The following is a 22,897-nucleotide window of genomic DNA, read 5'->3' as shown; positions in this document are numbered from 1 at the left end:
GCGAGCTTCCATGACTGCTAAAGATATGCAAGAAGTCAGAGAAGCACACTCTGCATGTACTCATAGCTTCCTTACAAACCTCTCTAACTTCAACAGCCATTACAAATGCATGATCATAGGAGAGAAATTTGCCTGCTTTGTGAAGGCAACAGACTGAGTGATCACTACTGATACCAGCAGGACTTGGGGAAACAGCCTCGTTTACTTAACAGATACAATGAAGCAGGAGAACAAAGCAGATCTTGCATGTGTCCTGACATCAAGCTACTACTGTACAGACCCTTGAGAGTTGTGGAACAAAAAACAGTAAGTCTGTAGCAAATACAGAGGTAGGACAAATTGGTACACTCTGCTCCATCATCCTTGTTACACTGATGCTTATAATGGTGTCTCTTTTTCAAGCTGAGGGTGAAAATAAGCCACCATTTCAGGTGCCATAGCTCTGTTTTAGCTAGGCAAACCTGATGTTCTCTGCTCCAGTCCTCACTGCAGAGGCTTGCTTTAGCAGCCCTGTCAGCACAGCTCTTACCTTGGCTTCTTCCAACAGTTGGGAGATCAGAGAACACAGGGGTACTCCTTTTTTAGCACTTGTGGAGAAATTTTGGTTTATACAGATCAGTGTGGACTGATACAGCGCCCATGGTTGGTGGGGTGTAGGTGGGGGAGAAGAGAGAAGGTGCAAATGCATGCTGCGCACATACTCACCTGACATGAAAACAAGCATTCAGGGACTTAGATCAACTCCTCTAGCGAATACTCCAAGGGAGGGGATGCAGGAGAGAACCAAGCTGTTGCTCAGTTACGAGATAGATCTGGGCACAGATTCTGTGCAGCACGTTCTGGGAGGTACAGCAGAAACCTGCACAGGGAGAAGGGTAGAGGTGGTACTTCACACAGGTTACCTACAGACTGCCCTCCTGTCCCTTCTCTCAGCAATCCCTGCTTTGGAGGCTGTGAGGGGGGCATGCTATGGCCAGGTGCACTTGCCCCATGCAGTTCCTCTGCTGACAGAATCTTCTCCTGGCTTCTGGCAGCACTCTTAATATCCATCCTGCACTACTGGAGCTGGTGGCTGAACATGGAGTCTAGTATTGCATTTTCCTTTTCTCAGCTCTTTCCTAAGGACATATGGGTCAGTGGCAACAGCTGTCAAACAAGATGAAGGTCAGGACAAAATGCAGACTGATTCTTCTCACCAGTTTTGTTTTTTTAAAGGAGTGGGACACATATATGTAAAACCCAATCCAGTGCTAAAGGGAGAACATGAGAGCACAGGCCGCCTCTTGCTTCCTTTGCACACAACAGCTGCAGCACCATTCTCAGTTCAGTAGAAAAAATGGTACAAGTCCTGGGTAGCCCTGCTGCTTGCATGCACAGAGAGACATATACAAGTGCAGTAGACAGACAGTCAAATCCTGCTCATTTAATTAATCACAGGAGCAGCCCCATTGAAACAAGCAGGATTTGGCCTATGCACCATGCTCTAACTTATGGGCACCAATATAGACCCTCCTGAGACTTCAGAACTAGTCCCAGCTTGGTCAGAGGCAGACCCCAGGCAAATCATTCCACCTGGGTGCTCCTGCTTCTCTTTCCTGCTGTGGCCCCGTGTGTGCCTTGCCTATTCACACCAAGATCTTTGGGGAAAGAATCCTTTTTCCCCCCCCATGTGCACATCCAATGCCTTACACAATAGCACTAGCAATAGGTTGGGGGGAAAAGTCCATAATGGAACAGTGAAATGGAGAATGCAAAATACAAACCTTTTAATACAAACACTTTAATGAGGGCAAGGTGCCTCTTCAAGTTGCAGTCTTACAAAATATTAAATAAAGTAAAGGACTTCTTCCTTTAGGATTTTGTACAAAAAAATTACAATATTATTAACAAACACTGGTTCTGAATCACTTTACAATCTACTCACAGATTCCACATGGCAAGAGAGTGCAAGGAAAACTGCACCAAGTCCCCCTCCTTCCTAGTCACTTGCAGGTTCAGTACATACTTTCACCAATAAACCTGTACTAAATGCAGCAGCAGTGACTGCCTCCAGTTGGAAAACACAGTCCATTGGTTTTAGGTTTTTTTCTTTAAAATAAATACTTCCTGTAGTGAAAACATCCTCTATCTTTACCAGTTCCTCTCCACCCTGACAGCTGGAAATACCTGTGCATATCAAGTCTTCCAAGGCATTTGCTTATATTCATCCTTCTCCACCAGATAGGTGCCAGTCAGCTGGACAACTGGTAGGGCATGGCTGTTGTCAGTTCTTAGCCATTCATTTCAGCTTTTCAAGGGGAGAGACTTCACCGTTGTGTGTGGAATCATGACAGTGTTCTTGGAATTGAAATGACTGCTGTTCTGAGGATGTATCTGAGGTCTGTCTCCTCATCCCTACCTCCATTTTCATGTAAGTAACATCACTACTCTTGATAGCCACCATTTCTTTGTCAAGTATAAAGGATCGTCACCAGCATAAGCATGTCATAAGTTCTCCTTAAAGACACTGGGGAGTAGGCATCTAGGATCTGCATTGCAATCAGATTTAAAAAAGAAAAAAAAAAAAATCAATCTTTAAAATACCCCTTGAAGTGTCTTACAGACAATTCAAGAATGGAGCTCCTAACCGGTGACACTGTAAATATATCTAGTGCTGGTCAAAAAGACTCAAGCTAGCTCAGGCACCAGAAACAGGTTAGACAGGTTAGCTCAATGCTCCCCCTGCAAGCCAATCCATCCCTGCTTCTAAATAGCCTGGGTCAAGTGCTGGGCTAACATAGCTACACTGCATCTAGTAGTTGAGCTGACTTGCTTACAGCTAGTTCTGGTATCCTAGCATGGCACTGCATTATGCCACATAGACATATTCTATATCTCACTCCACCTTGACTCAGCGAAGTAAAACAGGTGATGCCAGAAGTTTAAATAATAATAATAATAATAATAATAAAACAGTATAAATTATACATGTTAAAAAAACCACCTGAAAGCAGCTCCTTATAAAGGTAAAAGTTATAACATTTTTAAAATGTCTTTGCTTTAAACAACAAAAATCAATCCAGTAACTATGGAAATCATAGTGCCATCCACATCGTGTTCAGCTTCTGTAGCCCTTCAAGATAGAAAAACCAGGAGGGTTAAAACACCAAGCTATAGTCACTGAGCACAGCATATACTCAGAAGGAAACATGAGTAGTGGGAATGTGGGAGATGTTTAAGGGAAGGAAACAACCCACAACATTGAACCCAAGATCTCCAGCTCCAATAAAAATAGAGCTGTTTCTACAAAGCTGATTGGACAGAGACTGGGCAGTCTCAGCTGAAAGAGGAAAAGCTTTGAAAGCTTAGCAGTGAAAAATGGACCAGCTACAATCCTCAGCAAATCAGGGTTATGCGATCTGAGGACTTCTTACAAGCATGGCCATGCCAGAACAGCTCTGAGGACCACATTGAGGTTCCATGAGTTGCATTTCCTGCAGGGCAGCTCCATCAGAAATATTCATGTTTTAGGGTAGGGTTTCACAGCACATTAAACAGCTACAAAAAAATAACATATAAAAATAAACCACAACTCCACTCCAATGGGGTGAAGAGGGTATAGGAAATAGCCACATTTGAATTAAGCGTCAGATCCTGCCCCAGTAAGCCCATGACAACGCTCTCATTGACCTCACGGGAATGGAATTCAGCCCTGTGCATCTATTATCAATTTAGCTTCCAGGATTTTGCCTCTACAATTAGTTCAAGATACACACTAGAAGGGTTTGGCTCTTAGGATGCATTTTTTATAGGAGATGCCACAATATCAGCCAGATGGAGTAGAAATGCTTTCTATTTGAAAATGAGAAGGGAGAGAGAGAAAAAGATTATGCAAAGAGACAGGTGAGGTGCTCCCACAGAAGCCCACAGATGAGAAGGAGAAGCTGAAAGGTGTTTAACAGAAGGACAGTGTGCTGGAATTTCCCCTGCTGTGTTCCTGAGCTGTGCATGCTTGGTGTGGTGCTCTATATACAGGCTGTTGGGGGTTCTGCCTCTAGATGGCATGTCCATTTGAATACTGAAGGTGGCCTCAATGTGCGAACCCAGTTTCTAGGAAGTTACTCTCTCCAGGAAGGGATGCCTGTGGTGATAAGGAACAATGGTAGATCATGAGAAAGGCTCAACCTGACAGAAGTCATTGTTCTGAACAGATCCAAAGAACAGAAAGTCCATCTCCTCCCACAAAACCACACACGGACCTCCTATGGGTCCTTTTTCCTCCCGATTTTCTACTACAGTCACAAGGCACTGTGGTGCTTTGGTGTCCATTTGGGAGAGAAAAGGCACAAGGGTAATCTGAGGAGGAAGGAGTGAAGTCATTTGGTTACTTGGCATTTCTTTCTTCCAGCATGCTTTAGTGATGCCAAGTATGATGAGACCCATGAAGGAGGTGGGACTCATGGTGGGGAAGACAAACAGCAGCCCTGGAGCTCTTTATCCTTCCCAAATTGTAGTTGCTCATGCTGCAAGTTACCAGTGCCAGCCCAGGCCCACTTCACTCATCCACTTTCAGCCAGCCTTTCTTGTAGTCCTGCAGGATCTCCAGGTAGTATTGCCACTCTGGCTCGCTGTCATACTTCACCTCGTACACAGTCTTCAGAGGGTCCTTGTGTTGCTTATGGACCCTCAGAACTACTCCCTGGTACCAGGCCTCTGTCTTGTCTTTCTCCTCATACAGGTGCTGAATTCGCTTGCCCACCAATTCTGGGTACCTGTGTGGTGAGGTAGGCATCTCTGCCTCAAGCCTGTGAGGCCCAAGAGTCTTGCTCAGCAGGGAGCAGTCTCTTCTTGGAGCCTGCTTCGTGTGGCGGAGAGGATTCCTCTGCGATTGCTGAAGGACCCGCTGGAACTTGATCTGGACCACTGAATTCCGGAGATGGAGAACCCTTGAAGTACTCCTGGTCTTCCTGGCAGCTTTACTGGTTAGCTTAAGCTGAAAGGTCCTCCCTGGCTTGTGTCTCTGGAAGACTGACTTCTTGGCACCTGAAAGCAGTGAAAGACTTTTGGGTGTTAAATCTGGAGAGCTGGCATCTTCTTGGGGGCACACACTCTCATCTTTGACCAAGGAGCAGCTTTCCTGAGGCTTCTCATCAAGTGGCCGGTTCTTCTTAGGTTCCAAGGCAGCAGCCTCACCCTGGGAAGAAGACCCCTGCTTGGAGGCAATCAGACACTTTCCTTTCTTGCGCTTTCCCTTGAGCATGTGGGTGGACAGTTCAGGGGTTTTATTTGACACAGTTCCAGGCACTTCTTTTTTCTTCACAGAATCTGATGCTACTGCATTGCTTTCTGCTTTCAAAGTCTCCATGTCAGGTTCACCTAGGAGGGGAAGACAGTACATGGTCCATTAAGTTAGCACCCAGTGACCAATAACTCCGTAAGCAGTTAATTCAATGCATGGATTTTGCAACAGTAACACCTGCAAGACCTGAAGCCATGGAGACCACACAGAACGTCAACCTCTATTAGCAGAGGCTCCATCTCCTTCCATGGGACTCACATCCAGTGCCCTGAAAGAGAACTGGTAAGAGTCCCATCAAATCCAGCTCCAACACAGGTGGAGCACTACCTGCTGCATTCCTCTAGCCTGGAAGAAGAATATCATTACACCGATGAAGACGACAAGCAGATGCTTAGCATGCTAGTTACCCTCAAAGACATTACTAGGAAGGGAGCTCTGCACCTAGTTACTAGTGGAAGCCCTGCTTCATATTTCAAATGATGCTGACAATGATGCTCTGATGATAAAAATGGGTTTCACTGGCTATTGGACTTTTCCCAAGGTAGGACTGGGCTATGCTTTCACTCTCCAGTTGCCCTTGGGCAACCTTGTTCAGGAAAAAGGTCAGGGTAACCTGCACAGCAAGGATGGCAACCCATGTCTGCTTCACTCCTTCCCTATTCTGCTCAATGCTTCTGGGTCAACAGTATGAGGCAGTGATAGCCGTAATGTTCAGCTGGCTTCTGACACAGCTGGGGCTGCACATCACCCACCAGGGTGGGTGTGTGGCAGCCCCAGGGCCCTGGAGATCATCCTGGGTGACGGTGCCGTGGAGCTCAGCAACAGACCTTCTTCCTGTGCCAGGGTCAGTGTGGGGCACGGGGCTCCCTCCACCCACCCTATAACCAACCATCCAGCACAGGTGGCGCAGTTGCCATCCTTGAAGCTGTTCAAGATGAGGCTGGGCAAGCTCCTTGTTGAGCTCCTTTGAGCCCAATAACTTCCCACCCATGGCAGGGGACTGGACTCGATGATCTTACAGGACCCTTCCAGTCATTCAATTCTCTGATTCTAAGTAAGTTAAAAAGGGAATCTGCCATGATGGTTAATATCTTCTTAGTGTATCTTCAGAAGCTGCAACGCAGCTAATGACCAAGTAGTATCCAATTATTTGTTTTGGTCAGGATTTTCAAAGGAACCTATGGGAACTGGCCTAACTCCATTAGGTTCCTTTAAAACTTGCCTATTTTACCTGGGATTTTAAAGACCGCATTGAGAAAAGGAAAAGGATTGAGTGATTTTGTCATGAGTTGCTTTTATTTTGCTAATGTACCATAAGATCTTTGATAGCTCACTCTTCTCCTGAACACAGGGATACATTACATGAAGTAGAGGGGAACCTACTGTCCTGCACAACTGATCCCAGTGCCACTCAGCCTCCATGTCCCATCAGGAATTAGTGTAGTCTCCCCAACTTCATGGTTTAAATTTTTCTCTTTTTTTTTATATATATATACATAAACACACACAAAGAACAAATACCTACTTGGAGGCTTGCTGGACAGCCTGTGAACTTGGACCTGTAAGAAATAAAGTTATTGATAATCATCTGAAGAAGCAGCAAAAACACTAAGAGCTAATAGGAAGGGGTGACAAACTAATTACTGTGGGATGACTGCAGAACAAAGGGAATTATGCTTTGTTTCACAGCATACAGCCTCAAGAGGATCACAAGGGACTCTTCTCCACTGCACACATTCTTGCTAGGAGAGAACAGGGCTCCAAGTCCTCCCTGACACAATCTCAGTACATTCCCATTGCAACTGATATGGAATTAAGGACTCAGTCCTTCGAAGGTCAGAGAATCCCCAGTTGCATATGGGACACACTGGTCTCTGACAGGATGAGACTCTAAAGCGTGGCATTTCCATTGAAAGGAAAACAGGAATGGGAGCCCCCCCCCCGTGCTAGGGGAAGGGTTCAACAGGCCCTCCACATACGTCATTTAAAGGTAAGAGGTGCTTGCTCTTCAAGAAAATAGGTGCTGGCTTGGGTGCCAAGCATATGTAGACCACACCATCTACAGGGGCTAGGAAACCATCATCTTTTGGTCCCGAATGGCTTCAGAGGCAAATAAATCCAAGCAGTTTTGCATCCCTCCTCCTAGGCAGATAACAATAGCTCATCTCTGAGGACTACTTCAACCACGATGCATCCAAAAGCATTTTTTGTACAATGAACTAGGGTGCTGCTCTGACTGCAGTGGTGAATACACCAGTGATTAAACAGCTCACACACAGCAGAACCCATTTGAGCAATGTGCTAGCGAGGGTGTTACCACTGCTTCTGAACTTCACTGTGGACAGATATCCCAGCTACTAAGGGAACAGAGAAAAGGGATCACTGAACTACATTCTAACCAGTGGTCTCCAACAATGCACTACTCCTCTACTGACCAGAACAAATGAGCACAAGTCTTCAATGGTATGTTTCTCTCTGTAGAAGCTAATGCCAAGCAAGAGCCCTGCTTTATACCCAAGCAAGAATCAAGGGCAACAGGAAAGGCAGCTACCCCAGTGGAATCTGGTAGTGACCAGAGGTGTACCGATATATCACTGCTATATTGGATTGGCACCAATAAAAGGAAAGTTAACATTACTGGCTATTGGATTTATTTTGGCCGGTGTAGCTGATAATGTACCAATAAATATAATATGCTTTCTGGTTGGGGGCCCTGGATGCTGTGTGCACATGCACAGCCGCACACATGCATGCAGCCAGGCAGCGAAGAGAGCAGCACCCTGCAAGCAAGTCTGTGGAAGGGAAGGGGGTGGTGGTGGTGGAGGGAAGAGATTGAGGCCCACATGGTGAGGGAGTGGGGCCGGGGGCGGGTAGGGGGAGAGCAGGATGGAGCCACGGGCGGCTCACCCAGGGGATTAGTATCCCGGCACTTGAAAATGACAGCAGGGGCCATTGAACTAAAGCTCATTCAATGAGCTTTAGTTCAAGTGCCCCATCACCATTTAAGTGCCGGGACACTTCTAACCAGAGCCACATGCTAGCCACACCACCCCTACCTGTCTAGCAGTAGGAGGCACAGTTTACCACTGCCATTGCTGCCGGATGGGCAGGGGATTGGCATGGCAGCATGTGGCCTACTGGGGCAAAGGCAGTAGGGCAAAGAGACCTGAGTCCACAGCAGGCAACCTGCCCCTGCTCTCACCCCACTGGGCTCTGCTCCAGGTAAAAGCATCAAAGCATCCTATCACTTAAAAATGGTGGCTGGGATGCTAGAACTAGTTCAAGTGCCCCCACCACCATTTTAAAGTGCTGGGACACTGATCCCCTGGACAAGCCACCTGTCACTGCCCTGCCCTGGCGCCTGACCCTCTCTCACCATGGGAGCCTTGATTCTGCCCCCCCACCCCACCCCACCGTGCTACTTCCCCTTCACAGACTTACCTGCAGGGCACTGCTCTCAACACTGCCTGGCTGCATTCCTGTAAATCGATTATTGGATCGATATCGGCCTGGTGAATAATCAACTATCAGTATCAGCCAAGAAAATTTTTATTGGTGCATCCCTAGTAGTGACCAAAGCCTCAGTTCAGCAGAGCCCACAGTAGATTGCATATGTTTAGTTAAACATGTACCTAACTTCTAAAGGAAAGAAAAATTGATGTAAGTTCACATGTGGACTGTTATCTTGAAGTCTCTACTTGCCAGAATGGTTAACAAAGATAATTCCAAAAGCATGCAGAAGAAAAGCAACCACTGGAAATTCAACTGTATGCCTCCACAGGGATAGAAAACATCCCTTTAAAACTAAGGAGAATCCAGGAGTACAACTGGCCACTTAAGATAAAAAGTAACGTTCAGGGAATACAGCCATCTGCATGGCATAGACAAGCCAGGAGAATATTTCCCCCTTATACAACCTGCTCTGAGTAACTTGAGCAATTTGTTTGTCTCTTCTGTGTGCCCTGAGCCAAGATAAGATGTTCCTCCCTAGATCATAGAAAGACTATCTCGACACAGCACAAAGCCCAAATCCCAAGAGTGGGGCAAGATAGGAATCTGCTTACAGCTGGGTCAGCTGAGGGCAGCTTCCAGTGGGAGCCAGGTATAAAGCTTGGACACATACTTCTGGATCTCAAGTAAAATGCCTTTACAGCTCAGGTAGATAGGATTAATGGGGAACGCCAAGCTATGCCTGGTTACCTTGCAGTATACCAAACAGCATTTGTGGATCTCTGTGGTCATGCACAGGGATCCATGTGCTTGATCATCATTTTCTTTTTTACATAGATTCTACAACAAAAAGTCTCCTTTCCACAGGAGTCACCCAAGCCCATTGTTTCCCACCATCCTGCCAATGCTGTGGGGAGATGACCGTTCCAACAGCAAGAGCTGTGCATGGTTCTCCTGCGATATAGCAAAGACACAGCAGAGCAAAGCCAGGCCCTCTCAGCCCTGCTGGCCAATTGCATGCATGCAATTCTATACCTCATACACCCAATTTTTTAGTTGATCTATCACAAAGACCCCTGTATGTCCTGTCCTTTCATCTCATGCCACATACCCTGGCCCTTGGTCTGTCCACCCATTCCATTATCAGCTCCTCCCCTGCCTTGCCAGCAGGATGTTGGGGCAGCCAGCAATAGCTATTTGCAACATGTAGGTTTGTAATCAGCAGGTAGAAGGGCAGAAGAAAGGTAGCACAGCTGCCTGAAGTTCCCCTATGAGCCCCAGGAGGTGGTTAGGAGAAGTACCAACAGTGGAGTCCATGCACAGCACACAATACACCAACCAAGCAAGCTTGAGAGTAGATGTGATAAGGACTGCCAAATGTACCACTGGTCACAAAGATGCCCAGCAAATGGCAGCCTTGATTAATAGAATGGAACTACTGTGAGATCTGAATCTGGTCTGTGACAGTTCCAGACCCATCTATCTTGTCTAGCAGCTATGGGGCATAACCTACCAACTGCTGCATGCCACCATCCATGATGGTCCCAATTCAGACTTTAATGGGCCCATTCAACTTCTTGAAATTACAGTTTTGAACCTCCAGCCCTATTTTAGTATTAAAGCCTGGGTGTTGCTGGCAGTGGCGAGCAAAACTGAAAAGCTACAAACACTTCCCAAACAATTCTACTTAGAAAAATCTCAAGGGGGAACCCTAAATATCCCACTTGCAAGTGGAAATGAAACTAGGCTTAGACAAGGTAAAAGACAAAATTAAAAGTTCCCATCTATTTGTTTCCCTGAACCTTTTAAGAGCCTACTATGTCAGATTTCCAAGACTTTCACATTGAGCTAACTTTATTCATAACATTCATTTATTCAGAACATATTCATAAATATTTTTACTAATCATGTCTCCAAAACTGAAACGATAGGAGAGTGGAAGCATAAGAAAAGAGGACAGAGGAACAAGATCAAGCAAGAACTGTGGCCATTTTATATCCAACTTCTGTAGCCTCTCTAGTCATCAAAAATGACAGGGAAATCTGGCGGTATCCTCTCCAGAGCCAAGAAAAAAGTTTGCTTAGTTACAGAGTGCTCTGCCCTCCCTGCTGGATGCATTACATACCCCACTGCATAGAAGGGAACTTGGTAACAGAGAGCCTGGGATGAACCATCATTCACTGACATCACTTCAGGGAGACTTATATTCTCAGCATGTATTTCACCACCGCCAGCATGCCAGACCACAACCCCTGTTACCAAGAAGTTAGGCAATACACCCTTATGTTAGCATCTGGGAAAATCCCACAGCCCAACAGGAATTGGTCTATACTGGAATCTGCACAGCAAGATATTCTGCTAGTACTACACACTGGAAACCGCTTAATTAGAGTGGCATTTGGTCTACTATAGGCTGAGAAAAAGATTTTCAAAAGCACCCAGTGATCCTGGGTGCTGCAGTTTCTGAGTACCTACCTTGAGCCACCTCAAAGGGGTCTGACTCTCTCAAAGTGCTGATCACAGGCTGCCTCAAGCTCAGTCCCCTTCAGGGAATGCCAAGGAAGGCATCACAAAATAGAAGCATACAAATCACCGGTTGCTTTTGTGGGCCTTGGTCTATAATTTTACAGAATTACTGCCCTAGCGAGGCCGACTTCAACAGAAAGAGATTAGTATCCCTTGAGTCAGTCACCACATAGCGCTTCCAGGTTTTCCCCCAGTTCCAAATTATCTGTACATCAGCGGCAATTGCCTCCGTTCTACTCAACCTGCATCTCTTGCCCAACACATCCAGGAAGCGTCACCACTTGGGAACCACCAGTTCAATCCTTTCCATAGAACTGTATTGGGATGTTACAAATATTAGTTGCAACAGCAACGAATGAGTCAGACAGGGTGAGAGAGGAAGGCAGGATTCTTGGAAAGGAGGCGATTCTATTGACCAACTATTTTATTCAGTTATCTGTCTGGACAGGAAAATGGACACAGGCTTTTGATATATTTCATTAAGAATTCCTCATCTGACTGCCCATGTTCCTTGGCGTGCATCAGACCTTCAAGTATGGGGTGAATGCTTGCTTCTGGATATGTGTAATTGACCCCTTCCTTTGAGAGCTAGTCATATATAGAAGTGTCCCATGGGCAGCAAAAATCTAAAGGGGAAAAGGCTTCCTGGAGGTTTAACACCACTTACCAAGCTGCTGCTTGACGCAGTCATGCCAGTGGAGAGTCAGAAGATCAGGATAGATGTCAGGCAGCTGTTTCAGGGCCAGCAGCTTCAGCATCCTGGAAGTACAGCACTTCAGCTCCAAGTCCCTCAAAAGCTTCTCTTCTGAGAGGGTGGTGGGACGCAGCTCCACCTTGTGCTCCTGCAGCACTTGGTCAACAGATAGTCCCAAGAGCTTAGGGAACAGCTTCTCCTTCACCACATGGATGGGAATGAAGATGGCACCTGCTCGGACCACGTGTGGAAAGGGGCACTTGCGAGTAAACATGAAGGTCTCTAGCTGAGACAACAGTTTGCTGAGGAGCATGGAGGCATCCTTGAAATCCAGCCAGATCTCCTTGCTTTTGGTGGGTTTCTGGGCTTCCAGTATCTGGGACCCATTCTTGTGTTTGGGAGGCGATTTTGGCCTCTCTTTCAGCTCATCTGGCTCGGCCCTCTTCAGCCATTCCTTCAGGAGCTCTGGTGGTGCTCCGCACACAGAGTATGAGATGACGTTGCAGAGAGACACGTGCAATGAGGTGAAATACTGGCTGGAAGAAGTCTGCTGGGCAGCAGATTCACAGTTGCTGGACAGTGAGACGTTGGCCTCTCCTAGCACAGGGGATACCTCTGGTGTGCTGGGGGGCAGGGCCTCTGAAATGTCTGGTAGTTTCAAGTTAAGGCACGTGATTTGCAACTGCTGGGTGTTGGCCTGAATTGCTGCTTTGGGGCTTGGCTGCATGGGGGCACTGGTGGGAGGAATCATTGTGGGGTAGCTTTGCTGCATGGACGGGCTGCTGGGCTGGACTGAGGGCACTGTCCCCGCAGGGAGAGATTTCAGGATTTTGAACTTTTTGAACATGAAAGCTGCCGAACTATGGAAGTTGCTTTTATCCCTAGAGCCATTTTCTGCTCGCAGGGGCAAGGCCTGTGTCTTAGACCCCTCACACATCTCCTGCTTCTTCAGGGATGCCTCTCTCTCTTGTTCACCCTCTTCTCTTTTTGGCATCCCCTCTGTCTGACCAGCATGCCTCCCAGCATCATCAGACTTTGCTAGCTTTTTTTTCAAGCTAAGGTCTAGCGCTACCTCATTGTGGGTGACCTCCCTGCTCCCACTGGCAGCCGGGGCACTTTGCCTGCCACTCTGAGGCTCAGGGTCACTCTTCATGGACAGGCTGTGTAGGAGCTGCTTTGGCTCAGAGCTTCTTTTGTAACAATCCCCTTCCTTCACCCTCATTTTACCATGTTTACTTGCCCTGCTCTCTGCTTCCTTCTCAGCAGGTAACAACTTGGTTTTCTCTGAGAAATTCTTGATATCAGATGGCTCTGAGACAGGCTTAGCAGAGTCTCCACTTCCCAGGCTGCTAACAGTGTTTCTGATGGATGGGCCTTCCCTTTGTTGATTTTTGGAGCAGGGGCTCTCTCCTGGCCCTTCCAGGTAGTCTCGATAAGGTGCCAGGCTGAAGACATTGTTGATAACTGGCATGGGTGGGGAAGAAGGAGGAGAACCACTAGGATTTCTTAGGCCTTTCTGCCTCTCCTCAGAAGAGGCAATCTGAGGGGAAGCTATGAGCCCCTCTGTGAAGTCTCTGACTTTGGAGGATTCCCCTTTACTCTGGTGGTGGTGTGGGACTGGACTATCAGCAATGACAATGGGAGCTCCTGGCTCCGCTTCACGAGTCCATGTGCTCCTTGGCTTGGTTTCTCTGCAGGTTAAACTGGACCGTCTCTTGTCAGGGTGTGATGGCTCCAGCCCATTCAGGCTAGGCTTTTGTGCTCGGCAGAGGCCCAAACCATAGCCCATATCTCCTTTAGGCAGCGCTTCTGTGAGCCTGTTTAGAGAGTGCACTACTTGGAAAGCACTGTGCTGGCTAGCCATCTGCTTGCTTCTAGGGCTCTCCTTCACCAGTTGAGTCCCGTGAAAAGTAGGCACTGCATCATCCACATGCTGATCATGGCGAGCATGCGAGCTGCCCAAGGAGGTGTTGTACAAAGCCAGGTCAGGGGAGGCAAAAGGAAAGGAGGGGCTGTGTGGCAGGAAGTCCACTTTGCAGCTTGTGTTCTTCTGCAGTTCAGGTTCTCGGGAAGAAGCACTGGGCTTTGAAGTGGGAGGAGCTGTTGGAACTGAGCTGGCTGCTCTGTAGATATAGCTCTCCAGGGGGCCAGGATAGTAGCTTCGGGGAAGCTGTTGTCTAAGGTAACTACTAGGAAATGCCCGAGGATCCCCACTACCCAGAAAACCAAATCCTTTATAGCTGCCTGAAGATGGCAAGGTCGACAGGGAGCCGTTCTGCTTCTCAGCATGAGGGCCCTCCTGATGATACAACAGTGTTTGCTTCTGCAAGGGTAGAGGGTAATGGGAGAGAGGGTAGCAAGGGGATGGCCTCTCTTGATAGACTGATACTGGGGAATGGACTCCAGGGCTGGTTGTGGAAGGATACATCTTGGACCATGCATTTTGGGTTAAGTTGCTGCCCACCATCTCTGTGCAATTTTTCTGGTTATACACAGCAGGGTAGTTTGCTTCAAGAAAGGAGGTGCTTTTAGGTGCTCTGTACTTCTCAAATGCTGCAGAATAAGGTGAGAAACCTACTGTGGATGCTAGTGTCTCTTTTGCAGGAACCCCTGTGCCTTGATGTGGTGGCAGGAAGTTGGGCTCAGGGTGATGGGCCTTCTTGTGCATGGCCACTCCACAGTGCTGGTCGCTGAGGTGGGGGTGGTGTCCTGAGGAGACTGGGGCTGGTAAAGTCCATTCCATTTCCATTGACCTCTTCTGCAAGCTTTCCATGCGTGAGCCTAAGGACACAGAAGTCCTGGGATCCACATAGCAAATGGGGGTTCTGTACACTGGCTTGGGCACTGCCAGGGTGGCACAGCCTGTAGGTACCTGAGCAACTGCTTTGTTCGTGACCATATGTTGTGGCAGGGGGAAAGCATGGCCCTGAGCTTGCTGGAGCGGGTCCTGGTGCCCCACATGGTTTGCCCACTTTTCCCGAGCCATCAAGAGGTCTCGGACCATACTGTCCTTGCCCTCCTCAGCACCTGAGCTCGGTAAACACTCCCCCATGCTCTCAGGCTCCCGTCTGTAGAGAAAGCAGTTCATTACAGCTCCATCTGTCCGGAGGTGCTGGTTTACAGCATTGCCTGCATACTGCATGTACGCTGCTGCTGAGCTCCAGCGGGTTAGAGACTCTGTCCCATCATGGTTTTGCAGTGGGTATGCAAAGTAGGACCCCTTGTAAGTTAAATGGTTTTCAGAGCCAGGACTCAGCAAGGTGCTGGATTTACACAAGCCTCCAGGGAGGACACGATTTGGCTCCGTCTCCAGCCGAGGTAGCTTGTTGTAAATCATGGGGTCCAGGGACTCTAAGTGTCGTTTTCCAGCCATTTATATGTCACTCTCTGCCTCTTGTCCTGGATGCACAAGGAAGGATTTGTGTCATCTTTCCTGGAAGGGAGAAAAGAAAAAAAGAAAACATTAGTGATCTAAGCACATCCCATTAATATTTTGCCAGGTAAACCTAGCTGTGAAGGTGATCACTGGTAGCAGATGGAGAAAGGTGTTGAGAGATTGTATGGATGAAGCTGGGAGACCAGGTTCATAATGGAATACACATTCCTGCTCCCAACACCATGGTATCATGCCAATGAGAGGTTACATTGATGAAGGATCTTCACAAACTGAGATTCCCCCACATGGAATTAAGAGGATGGGAGCTACTTACTTACAAAACTGTTTTGGTGAGAATTCAACTGAGACGACTTTGTTTATAATTATAACCATTGCTACTGTGATAGTCGTGCAACACAATAATTACAGCATTTAGAACTCAAAGGCCATTGCCCACTAATGAGAGCTGTTGCTCACTGGCACGAGAAGGTGTGAGGGTCATTTGTAATAGTAATGTAAGGTAAGGTAATAGTTTTGGCATGAACTCATGGGCAATGCCATTTTTGGAAGATATAAAAGACATTACACAATATCACAGTCTTAACACAAGCAACAACCTTAATAAACCCCAGCTGGGGAAAGTGATTTTACTATCAGTATGAAAACCTTTAATGTCAGGCTTTGGTAACAGCCAGTCAGACCTCAAAATGCCTACACAGTATTGCCAACCCCCGCTTTCAAAAAAATCAGGACGCAAAACTTTGAGGCTTGTAAAGGTAGTATATTTGAGGGTTGTCTTCTACTTTTTGAATCTTTAGAGATTGCATTTTCAAATTTCTCTCTGCAGTCATGAAGGCTAGATTTTTTTTAATGCAAGTCCATGAGATCCCATTACTCCAGCAGTTGGAGCTTTAGGACAGACATCAGTTACTGAATGACCTTGGATATAAAAAACACAAGATTTAGCAATGGGGGACAATTCAGCCAAAATTCACTCTGAAGTCTGAAAGTAAATATTTGAATGGTCTCTTTTAATGATTTAAATGTTTAATCATATAATCATATGCAGGTCAATTTTTTCTAACCTGTCAGCATTGTTATTCATGTTCCACACAAAATGTAATAAAGTTTACAACATTTAAAATGCAAAAGTGAAACCCCAGGGAATTTTTAATTAGCCTTTATTTTACTATGCTTCTTTTGAAGAAACTTTGGCAACAAATCATGAATTATTTAAAATGGCAAATCTCAAATTGTTTTGTGCTTGCGACTTGAGAGAGAAAAATACTATTATACTTTATATATATACCTCACTGATCATCAAAAGGGAGAGGCATTTCGCTTGTTCTAACAGCATCCATCTTTGACGTCAAGGGGTTGACGTTTTGTTTTGAAAATACACCTGATTTGAGGTGTATTACACTTTAAATAAGGTATATTCCACTTTAAATAAACTTGGACATCAGAACCAGTCTAGCCATGGGAGTGTAAACCTCCTAATGAGTTAACTTACCCTGCCAAAAAGCAGAGTACCTGAGCGGGTTCATTTAAACCTAGCTTGGGTACCTCTCCACTACACTGTAGTCCATGGTGTGGGCATCCCCTCAAATGCTCTTGTTATTCCTGTTTGGGGGAGCTGTTCCCTTTCCAGAGCATGAAGTGTTACAGGTGTTACAATATCATCATTCCAGCAGATGGCATTGTAGCACTGTCAAAGCAACAGCTGCATGCTAAAAGTTTGGAAAGCCTGCTTAGTTTCAGTGTCAGGGCGATGGATTTCTTTGGTCTGTTATCTGGAATCCAACATTCTTCAGAGCAAAATGTAGTGCAGAAATGGGATCAGGCCTAGGAGGGATCTGAAGTAAAAGGAAATGGAGATAAAGATAAAAGCCTTGTCTGCATAGGAGAAATTGGCCAGATAGCTATTGTAATATTGAATCATTTTTCTTCTGGAATAATTACTCTGCTTTGTGAGTAGAGTAATTATTCTGAAATAAAGCCGTGTTTCAGAACAGAGCGACCACATGGAAGGAGATTCAAGAATAGCTGTGGAGATCAGTTATTCTACCCCAGTTCTTCCAGTCAATTTCCACTGTGTAGAAAAGCCCACATATGCATATATACACATATATAAAAAGGCAGACTAGGAAAGGTTAAAAAAAAATAACAAAAAATGTTTGCAGTATTTATGATGTAAAATAAGTTATTTAAATATCCTACTTCTCAAACTCTCTTTATACATCATGAAGAAGTAGCAATTTTAAGGCCAGCATGATTTCCTAGTCTTAACTTGTATAAACGCAGGCCAGAGAATTTCACCCAGCATTTTCTGCCTCACACCCAAACATCTGCATTTGAGTTGGTGCCATTTTGTTTACAGAACATCCAACCTTTGTTTAAAGGCTTTGAATCCAATTTTTGCTCATTGCATTTTTTTTCTCCTCCCCAAAGGAAATTCGATTTTTAATATTCTGAAGGGCTCCTTCAGTTAAAAGCCAACAGGTAGTGTATTTGCCAGCTGTCCCATCTCAGTGTAATGGGCACTGCATTCTGCACCCAGAGTGATTAGCAGAGAACTGAAACAACTCTTTATTAACAAACCATTTAACTTAAGGGCTAAATAAGTCTGTTTCCTGTTACTAAAAGACATTTATTCTCACCCTACTCCTAATGGTTTAAAACTCATACAGTATTCTCAAACTGACACTTTTGTTGTCTTTAAGCGATACATTTCTCTCTCAATTTTGCTTCCCCCCCCAACATACTGTAATTTCAGCAACTTCTCCTTTTTCTTAGAGAAACTGTTTCCCCCAAGTCACTGTCCTTATCAGACCTTGCAGGGCAAGGCGGAAAAACTCCCTAATTGTTAACTTCCTCCCTCACATCTGAAAATCACAATATTTCCGCCTTTACAAATCAAGTACAAACTAACATAGCAAATGGTGGATCTTCTAGCACTCGAGATCTTCAAACCATGAACGGATGCTTTTCTGAGACAGATGCTTCATCAAACGCAAGTATGTAGGCTAAATACAGAAGCAACAGTGAGATTCAAAAGGAAGGTCCATCTAAACATAGCAGTCTATTGACTAGCATGGTGTAGGCGCACCAGTTTCTTGGCCAAAGACAAGGGAGCGAGGTCGCCAACATCACAACTCCCCAGCTTGCATCTAAGCATTTATGTTACAGAAGGGCTGACTAGGGGTGACCTCTGGCACAAACGCAGAGCAAGACTTGAGCTGATGCTGGTGGAGTCATAGAGAGACACTTCATCCACTCTTTCCTCACACCCCACATACAGGAGAGGTCAGATTTCAGGATCCAGTGGTCCCATTTGAACTCAAACTCCCCAAACAAAGCTTTCTCTGCCAGCTACCCAAGACCTTTCTGAGAAGGCTACACAATTAGCATTGTGGTTTGTGTCCTATAACAGAAACTCTTGTAAGATGCTGGATCTCCCTAAAGAAAAAAAGGGGGATTCTTTTTTGTAGATCATTAGAATTAGAGGATAAAATTGGTTTATTCATTTTAAAAGGGCAGAGCACAACTGGGAATAGGGAACTGTATACCAAGAGAATTTCTCCCCTCCCTCAAAGCAAAAAGGAAAGCAGAGTTTTATTGGGGCAAATCCATCCTTGGCTTCTCTTCACTCATGATGGGGACTCAAGTGGCCAATTATCTCAGCTGGGAGGCTGTTGAGTATTCACCCTGCCACTGCTCTTGATTGCTATTCCCCACACACCTTGGAGCTGGACACATTTACAGACAAATGCTAAGAGGAGTGCAGGAGGGGGAAGAAAACTGTGCTCTCAGCACAGAGGCAGCAGGAACTGTCACAGCAGGAGTTGGGGCTTTGCTGTTTAATTTCTTCCTTTCTCTAGGAAGCTGTACACAGCACTTATTTCCTTATGAAAAGAATAGAGCGATTGTTAGGTAGGGTCCAGACCATGATGTGCCCGTGTGGGCTACATCTATATCAAATTATGAACTCTAAGCTGTGTTATGCATTTACCATACTACTACACTTGCCCAAAGCAAACCTAGTGAGCTGCATTCCAACAGCTTTGCTCAAGAGAGGTGCTTGACACCTCCTTGAAGGACTGGATCAGTGTCCACACTAGGAGGTCAGCTGACAGCCCAAAGGCTGAGTTACACCAGTGGCCCTGAACCAGACGTTTTGCTGACAAAAGCTATGTAAGTCATGAGGGACTGGTCAACAGAACTTTGTAGGGTAGGCTTTCCTGGGGCTGGCAGACTTGAGGTGTGTCTGCTTTGAGGGCAGCATCTGAGTGAGAGCAACTATGCTGCAGAGGCTGGACTGGCAGTAGATGAGCTGCTGTTACTCAAGTTGCAGGTGCACCTCTGTTACTAGCATTACCAGCTCCAGGCTCAGAAGCACTCAAGACCTCACTCAAGCCAACAGGTCAGCTAGCTTCAGCAGACAGCAACATCCTGAGGAATAGCCAGCATGGGTTTGTTGCCGGTAGGTCTTGTTTGACCAATCTCATTTCCTTTTATGACCAGGTGACCTATCACCTGGACAAGGGAGAGGAGATTGATGTTATATCTTGACTTCAAAAAAGCCTTCAATCTGGTATCCATGATCACCTCTTGGCAAAACTGGCCAACTGTGGCCTTGGGTCCACCACAATCCACTGGCTGGGGAATTGGCTCCATCATCAGACCCAGAGGGTGGTGGTTGACAGAAGTCAATCATCATGGTGTCCTGTGACCAGTGGAGTCCCCCAAAGCTCTGTCCTTGGACCCATATTGTTCAACATCTTCAACAATGACGTGGACACTGGAGGCAGAAGTGGACTGGCCAAGTTCACCAATGACACCAAACTCTGGGATAAAGCATCCACACCTGAGGGCAGGAGGGCAATCCAGGCTGACCTGGACAGGCTCAGCAAATGGGCAGACGAGAACCTGATGGTGTTTAAACACCAAAAAAACCACAAGGTTCTCCACCTTGGGAGGAAAAACCTGCAGCACCTTTATAGGCTTGGCAGTGCTACGCTGGCTAGCACGACGGATGAAAGGGACTTGGGGGTCATGACTGACAACAGCATGACTGTGAGCCTGCAATGCGATGCTGTGGCTAGTAAAGCGACCAAAATGCTGACTTGCATCCATAGATGCTTCTCAAACAAATCCTGGGAGGTCATTCTCCCATTGTACTTGGCCTCAGTGAGGCCGCAGCTAAAGTACTGTGTCCAATTTTGGGCTCCACAATTCAAAAAGGATGTGAAGAAGCTTGAGAGAGTCCAGAGAAGATCCATGCGCATGATCAGATGTCAGGAAAACAGACTTTACAATGACAGGCTGATAGCCATGGGGCTCTTTAGCCTGGAAAAGCACAGGCTCAGGGGTGATCTGATGGCCACCTATAAGTTTATCAGGGTGACCACCAGGATCTGGGGGAACAATTGTTCACCAGAACGCCCCAAGGGATGACGAGGTCGAATGGTTATAAACTCCTGCAAGACCATTTCAGGCTAGACATAATGAAGAATTTCTTTACTGTCTGAGCCCCCCAAGGTCTAGAATAACCTGCTGCCTGAAGTGGTTCAAGCACCTACATTGAATGCCTTACAAACTAGTCAGAAGGGACCAGCAGGCACTGGGGAAGTCCCTGTTCCCCCATGCACTACCAGCAGTGACCAGGAATAACAGTCACAAGCTGGCAGAGGGTAGATTTAGGCTAGATATCAGGAGGCGCTACTTCACGGTCAGGGCGGCTAGGATCTGGAACCAACTTCCAAGAGAAGTGGTGCTGGCTCCTACTCTGGGGCTTTTTAAGAGGAGGCTAGACGAACACCTTGCTGGGGTCGTTTGACCCCAGTACTCTTTCCTGCCATGGCAGGGGGTTGGACTTGATGATTTGCTCAGGTCCCTTCCAACCCTAGAAACTATGAAACTATAAGAGAAATTTGGATGTTTATCTTGCTGGGATCCTATGACCCCAGCTGACTTCCTGCCCCTGGGGCAGGGGGCTGGACTCGATCTTCCGAGGTCCCTTCCAGCCCTAATGTCTACGAAATCTATGACAAGCACCCCTAAAGTTAGACTGCTACGGGTAGATGAAAGTCAGATTGAAGAACACTTGACAATGTTAGCGATGCACTGAAAACAGCCGACACAGAGAAACAACTGGGCATACAGACATCTAAACATTCATCACAGCTGGATGGTGGTACTGCATGCCAAAAAAAGGTGTCACTCAAGAGACTGAAGCCCCCAAGAGTGCCCTATAGGCCCATAGCTGGAAACGCTGACTAGACGGCCCATGTCCCAAGTCAGCTGACTGAGAGGGCTAGATCCACATACACCAGACTGGTGACCATACAGACAGGTAATGGAGCTGGTGGTAATACTCCCATCACAGTCCTCCAAGAAAGCTTCAGCTAGCACAGTCCTGGACCCTGCAGTGACAAGTGGCTTCTGTGCCCACTTGTGCAGCTCAAGTCAAACAACCTTTGCTCATGAGGCAACTGCCAGAGTCACGTCCCTTTCCGATACACTTGTTTACCTGACCGTTGCCCTCCGCTGCTATCCCCAGAAGCTGGGGCTTGGGTGAGGCACCATAAAAAGGAACCTGCTAAGGAACCTCCTTTTTAACTCTTGGTGTGCAACCTAAAAGCTCTGTAATGATGCCAGGTGTTTGTAGTGCCAAAGTCCTCTACAAAGAAATCCCCAACTGGCATGTGCATTGAAACATCGCTCCTACATCCACTCCCCCAATACAGTCTTAAGTCACTTAAAGGTGATACATGGCTAACACCACAGGTGTCAGTCTGATACGTAGCAATATGCTTTGTGCTCTGGTCAGGACCTCCAAGGTTTCTGCAAGCTCCCAATTTGCTTCACAATACCCTTTTTATCAGGACCATGGGGAAACTGAGCCATGGAGCAACTCCATGTAATTTGCCTAAAGGTCACAGTTGAGTTACCTGCAGAGCAGAGATTAGAATTTGCCAGTCAGAAAGCAGCCGTTCCCTCGGCTACTAGACAGTACACTTCCTCATGGGTTGGGCGAGCTGAATCAGAAGTGGGTCAGATACTTCATGGCCTCCTGTCTAGCACTGGGTGTCATCTTCATGCCCTACAATGTTTAAGATGGGCTAACACTTCAAAATCCAAACTCCAGTCCAAACTTAACTGATGCAAAGTTAGTGTCATTGAAAGGCATGTAGTGAAGAAGAGAGACAGAAGGATCCAAAAGGAGATTTTTAGCAGGCTGTTTCATTGCCACATTCTCCATCTTGCAAATAGCATAAAGTCTGATCAGACACCTAGCAGAGAGCAACTTTTAGGAGATATTTCAAGAGCAGCACAGTTCAAATAGATCTTTGTTATCATGGCTAGTCGAGAGCCAGCGCAGTAGTTTCCATTGTCATTCTCCTTCCTTGTTTTCACCTTCTGAGCATGACAATGCAAAGAGTGGCACCTGGGATTAGAAAGCCTTTCTATGAGGCTTGTGCCACACCCCACAGCACTCTGACAATTCCAGCCGAAACAAACCGAACTTGTGCAATCCACCCTGGCATTGCTGCGATACCAGGGAACCAAG

General features: G+C 46.4%; 1 protein-coding gene across 2 annotated transcripts; it reads right to left on the bottom strand.

Annotated features, from left to right (window-relative positions):
* Positions 1–1,742: 1,742 nt before the first annotated feature.
* On the bottom strand, positions 1,743–15,636 carry CUNH15orf39 (chromosome unknown C15orf39 homolog). 2 transcript variants are annotated; one of them, XM_019504476.1, is made up of 3 exons: positions 11,922–15,636; positions 6,804–6,837; positions 5,269–5,355 (listed from the first exon to the last, which is right to left on the bottom strand). In XM_019504476.1, the coding sequence occupies exons 1-3, from the start codon at positions 15,319–15,321 to the stop codon at positions 5,352–5,354; spliced, it is 3,438 nt and encodes a 1,145-aa protein (XP_019360021.1). In that variant the 5' UTR covers positions 15,322–15,636; the 3' UTR covers positions 5,269–5,351. The 2 variants fall into 2 exon arrangements, with proteins under 2 accessions (XP_019360020.1, XP_019360021.1); XM_019504475.1 differs by lacking the exon at positions 6,804–6,837 and having other exon boundaries at positions 1,743–5,355; positions 11,922–15,621.
* Positions 15,637–22,897: the final 7,261 nt, after the last annotated feature.

Source organism: Gavialis gangeticus, unplaced genomic scaffold (genome assembly GCF_001723915.1).
Source record: "Gavialis gangeticus isolate Ggan-Ray unplaced genomic scaffold, GavGan_comp1, whole genome shotgun sequence".
Taxonomy (NCBI): Eukaryota; Metazoa; Chordata; order Crocodylia; family Gavialidae; genus Gavialis; species Gavialis gangeticus.
This window is presented reverse-complemented; position numbering and strand designations above follow the sequence as displayed.

Bases quoted from the DNA above. Each gene is read 5' to 3' on its own strand.
- CUNH15orf39 (XM_019504475.1), bottom strand. From the start codon at position 15,321: ATGGCTGGAAAACGACACTTAGAGTCCCTGGACCCCATGATTTACAAC. The intron at 5,356-11,921 runs GTAAGTGGTGTT...TTCCCCTCCTAG, and splicing joins CTGCGTCAAGCAGCAGCTTG to GTGAACCTGACATGGAGACT.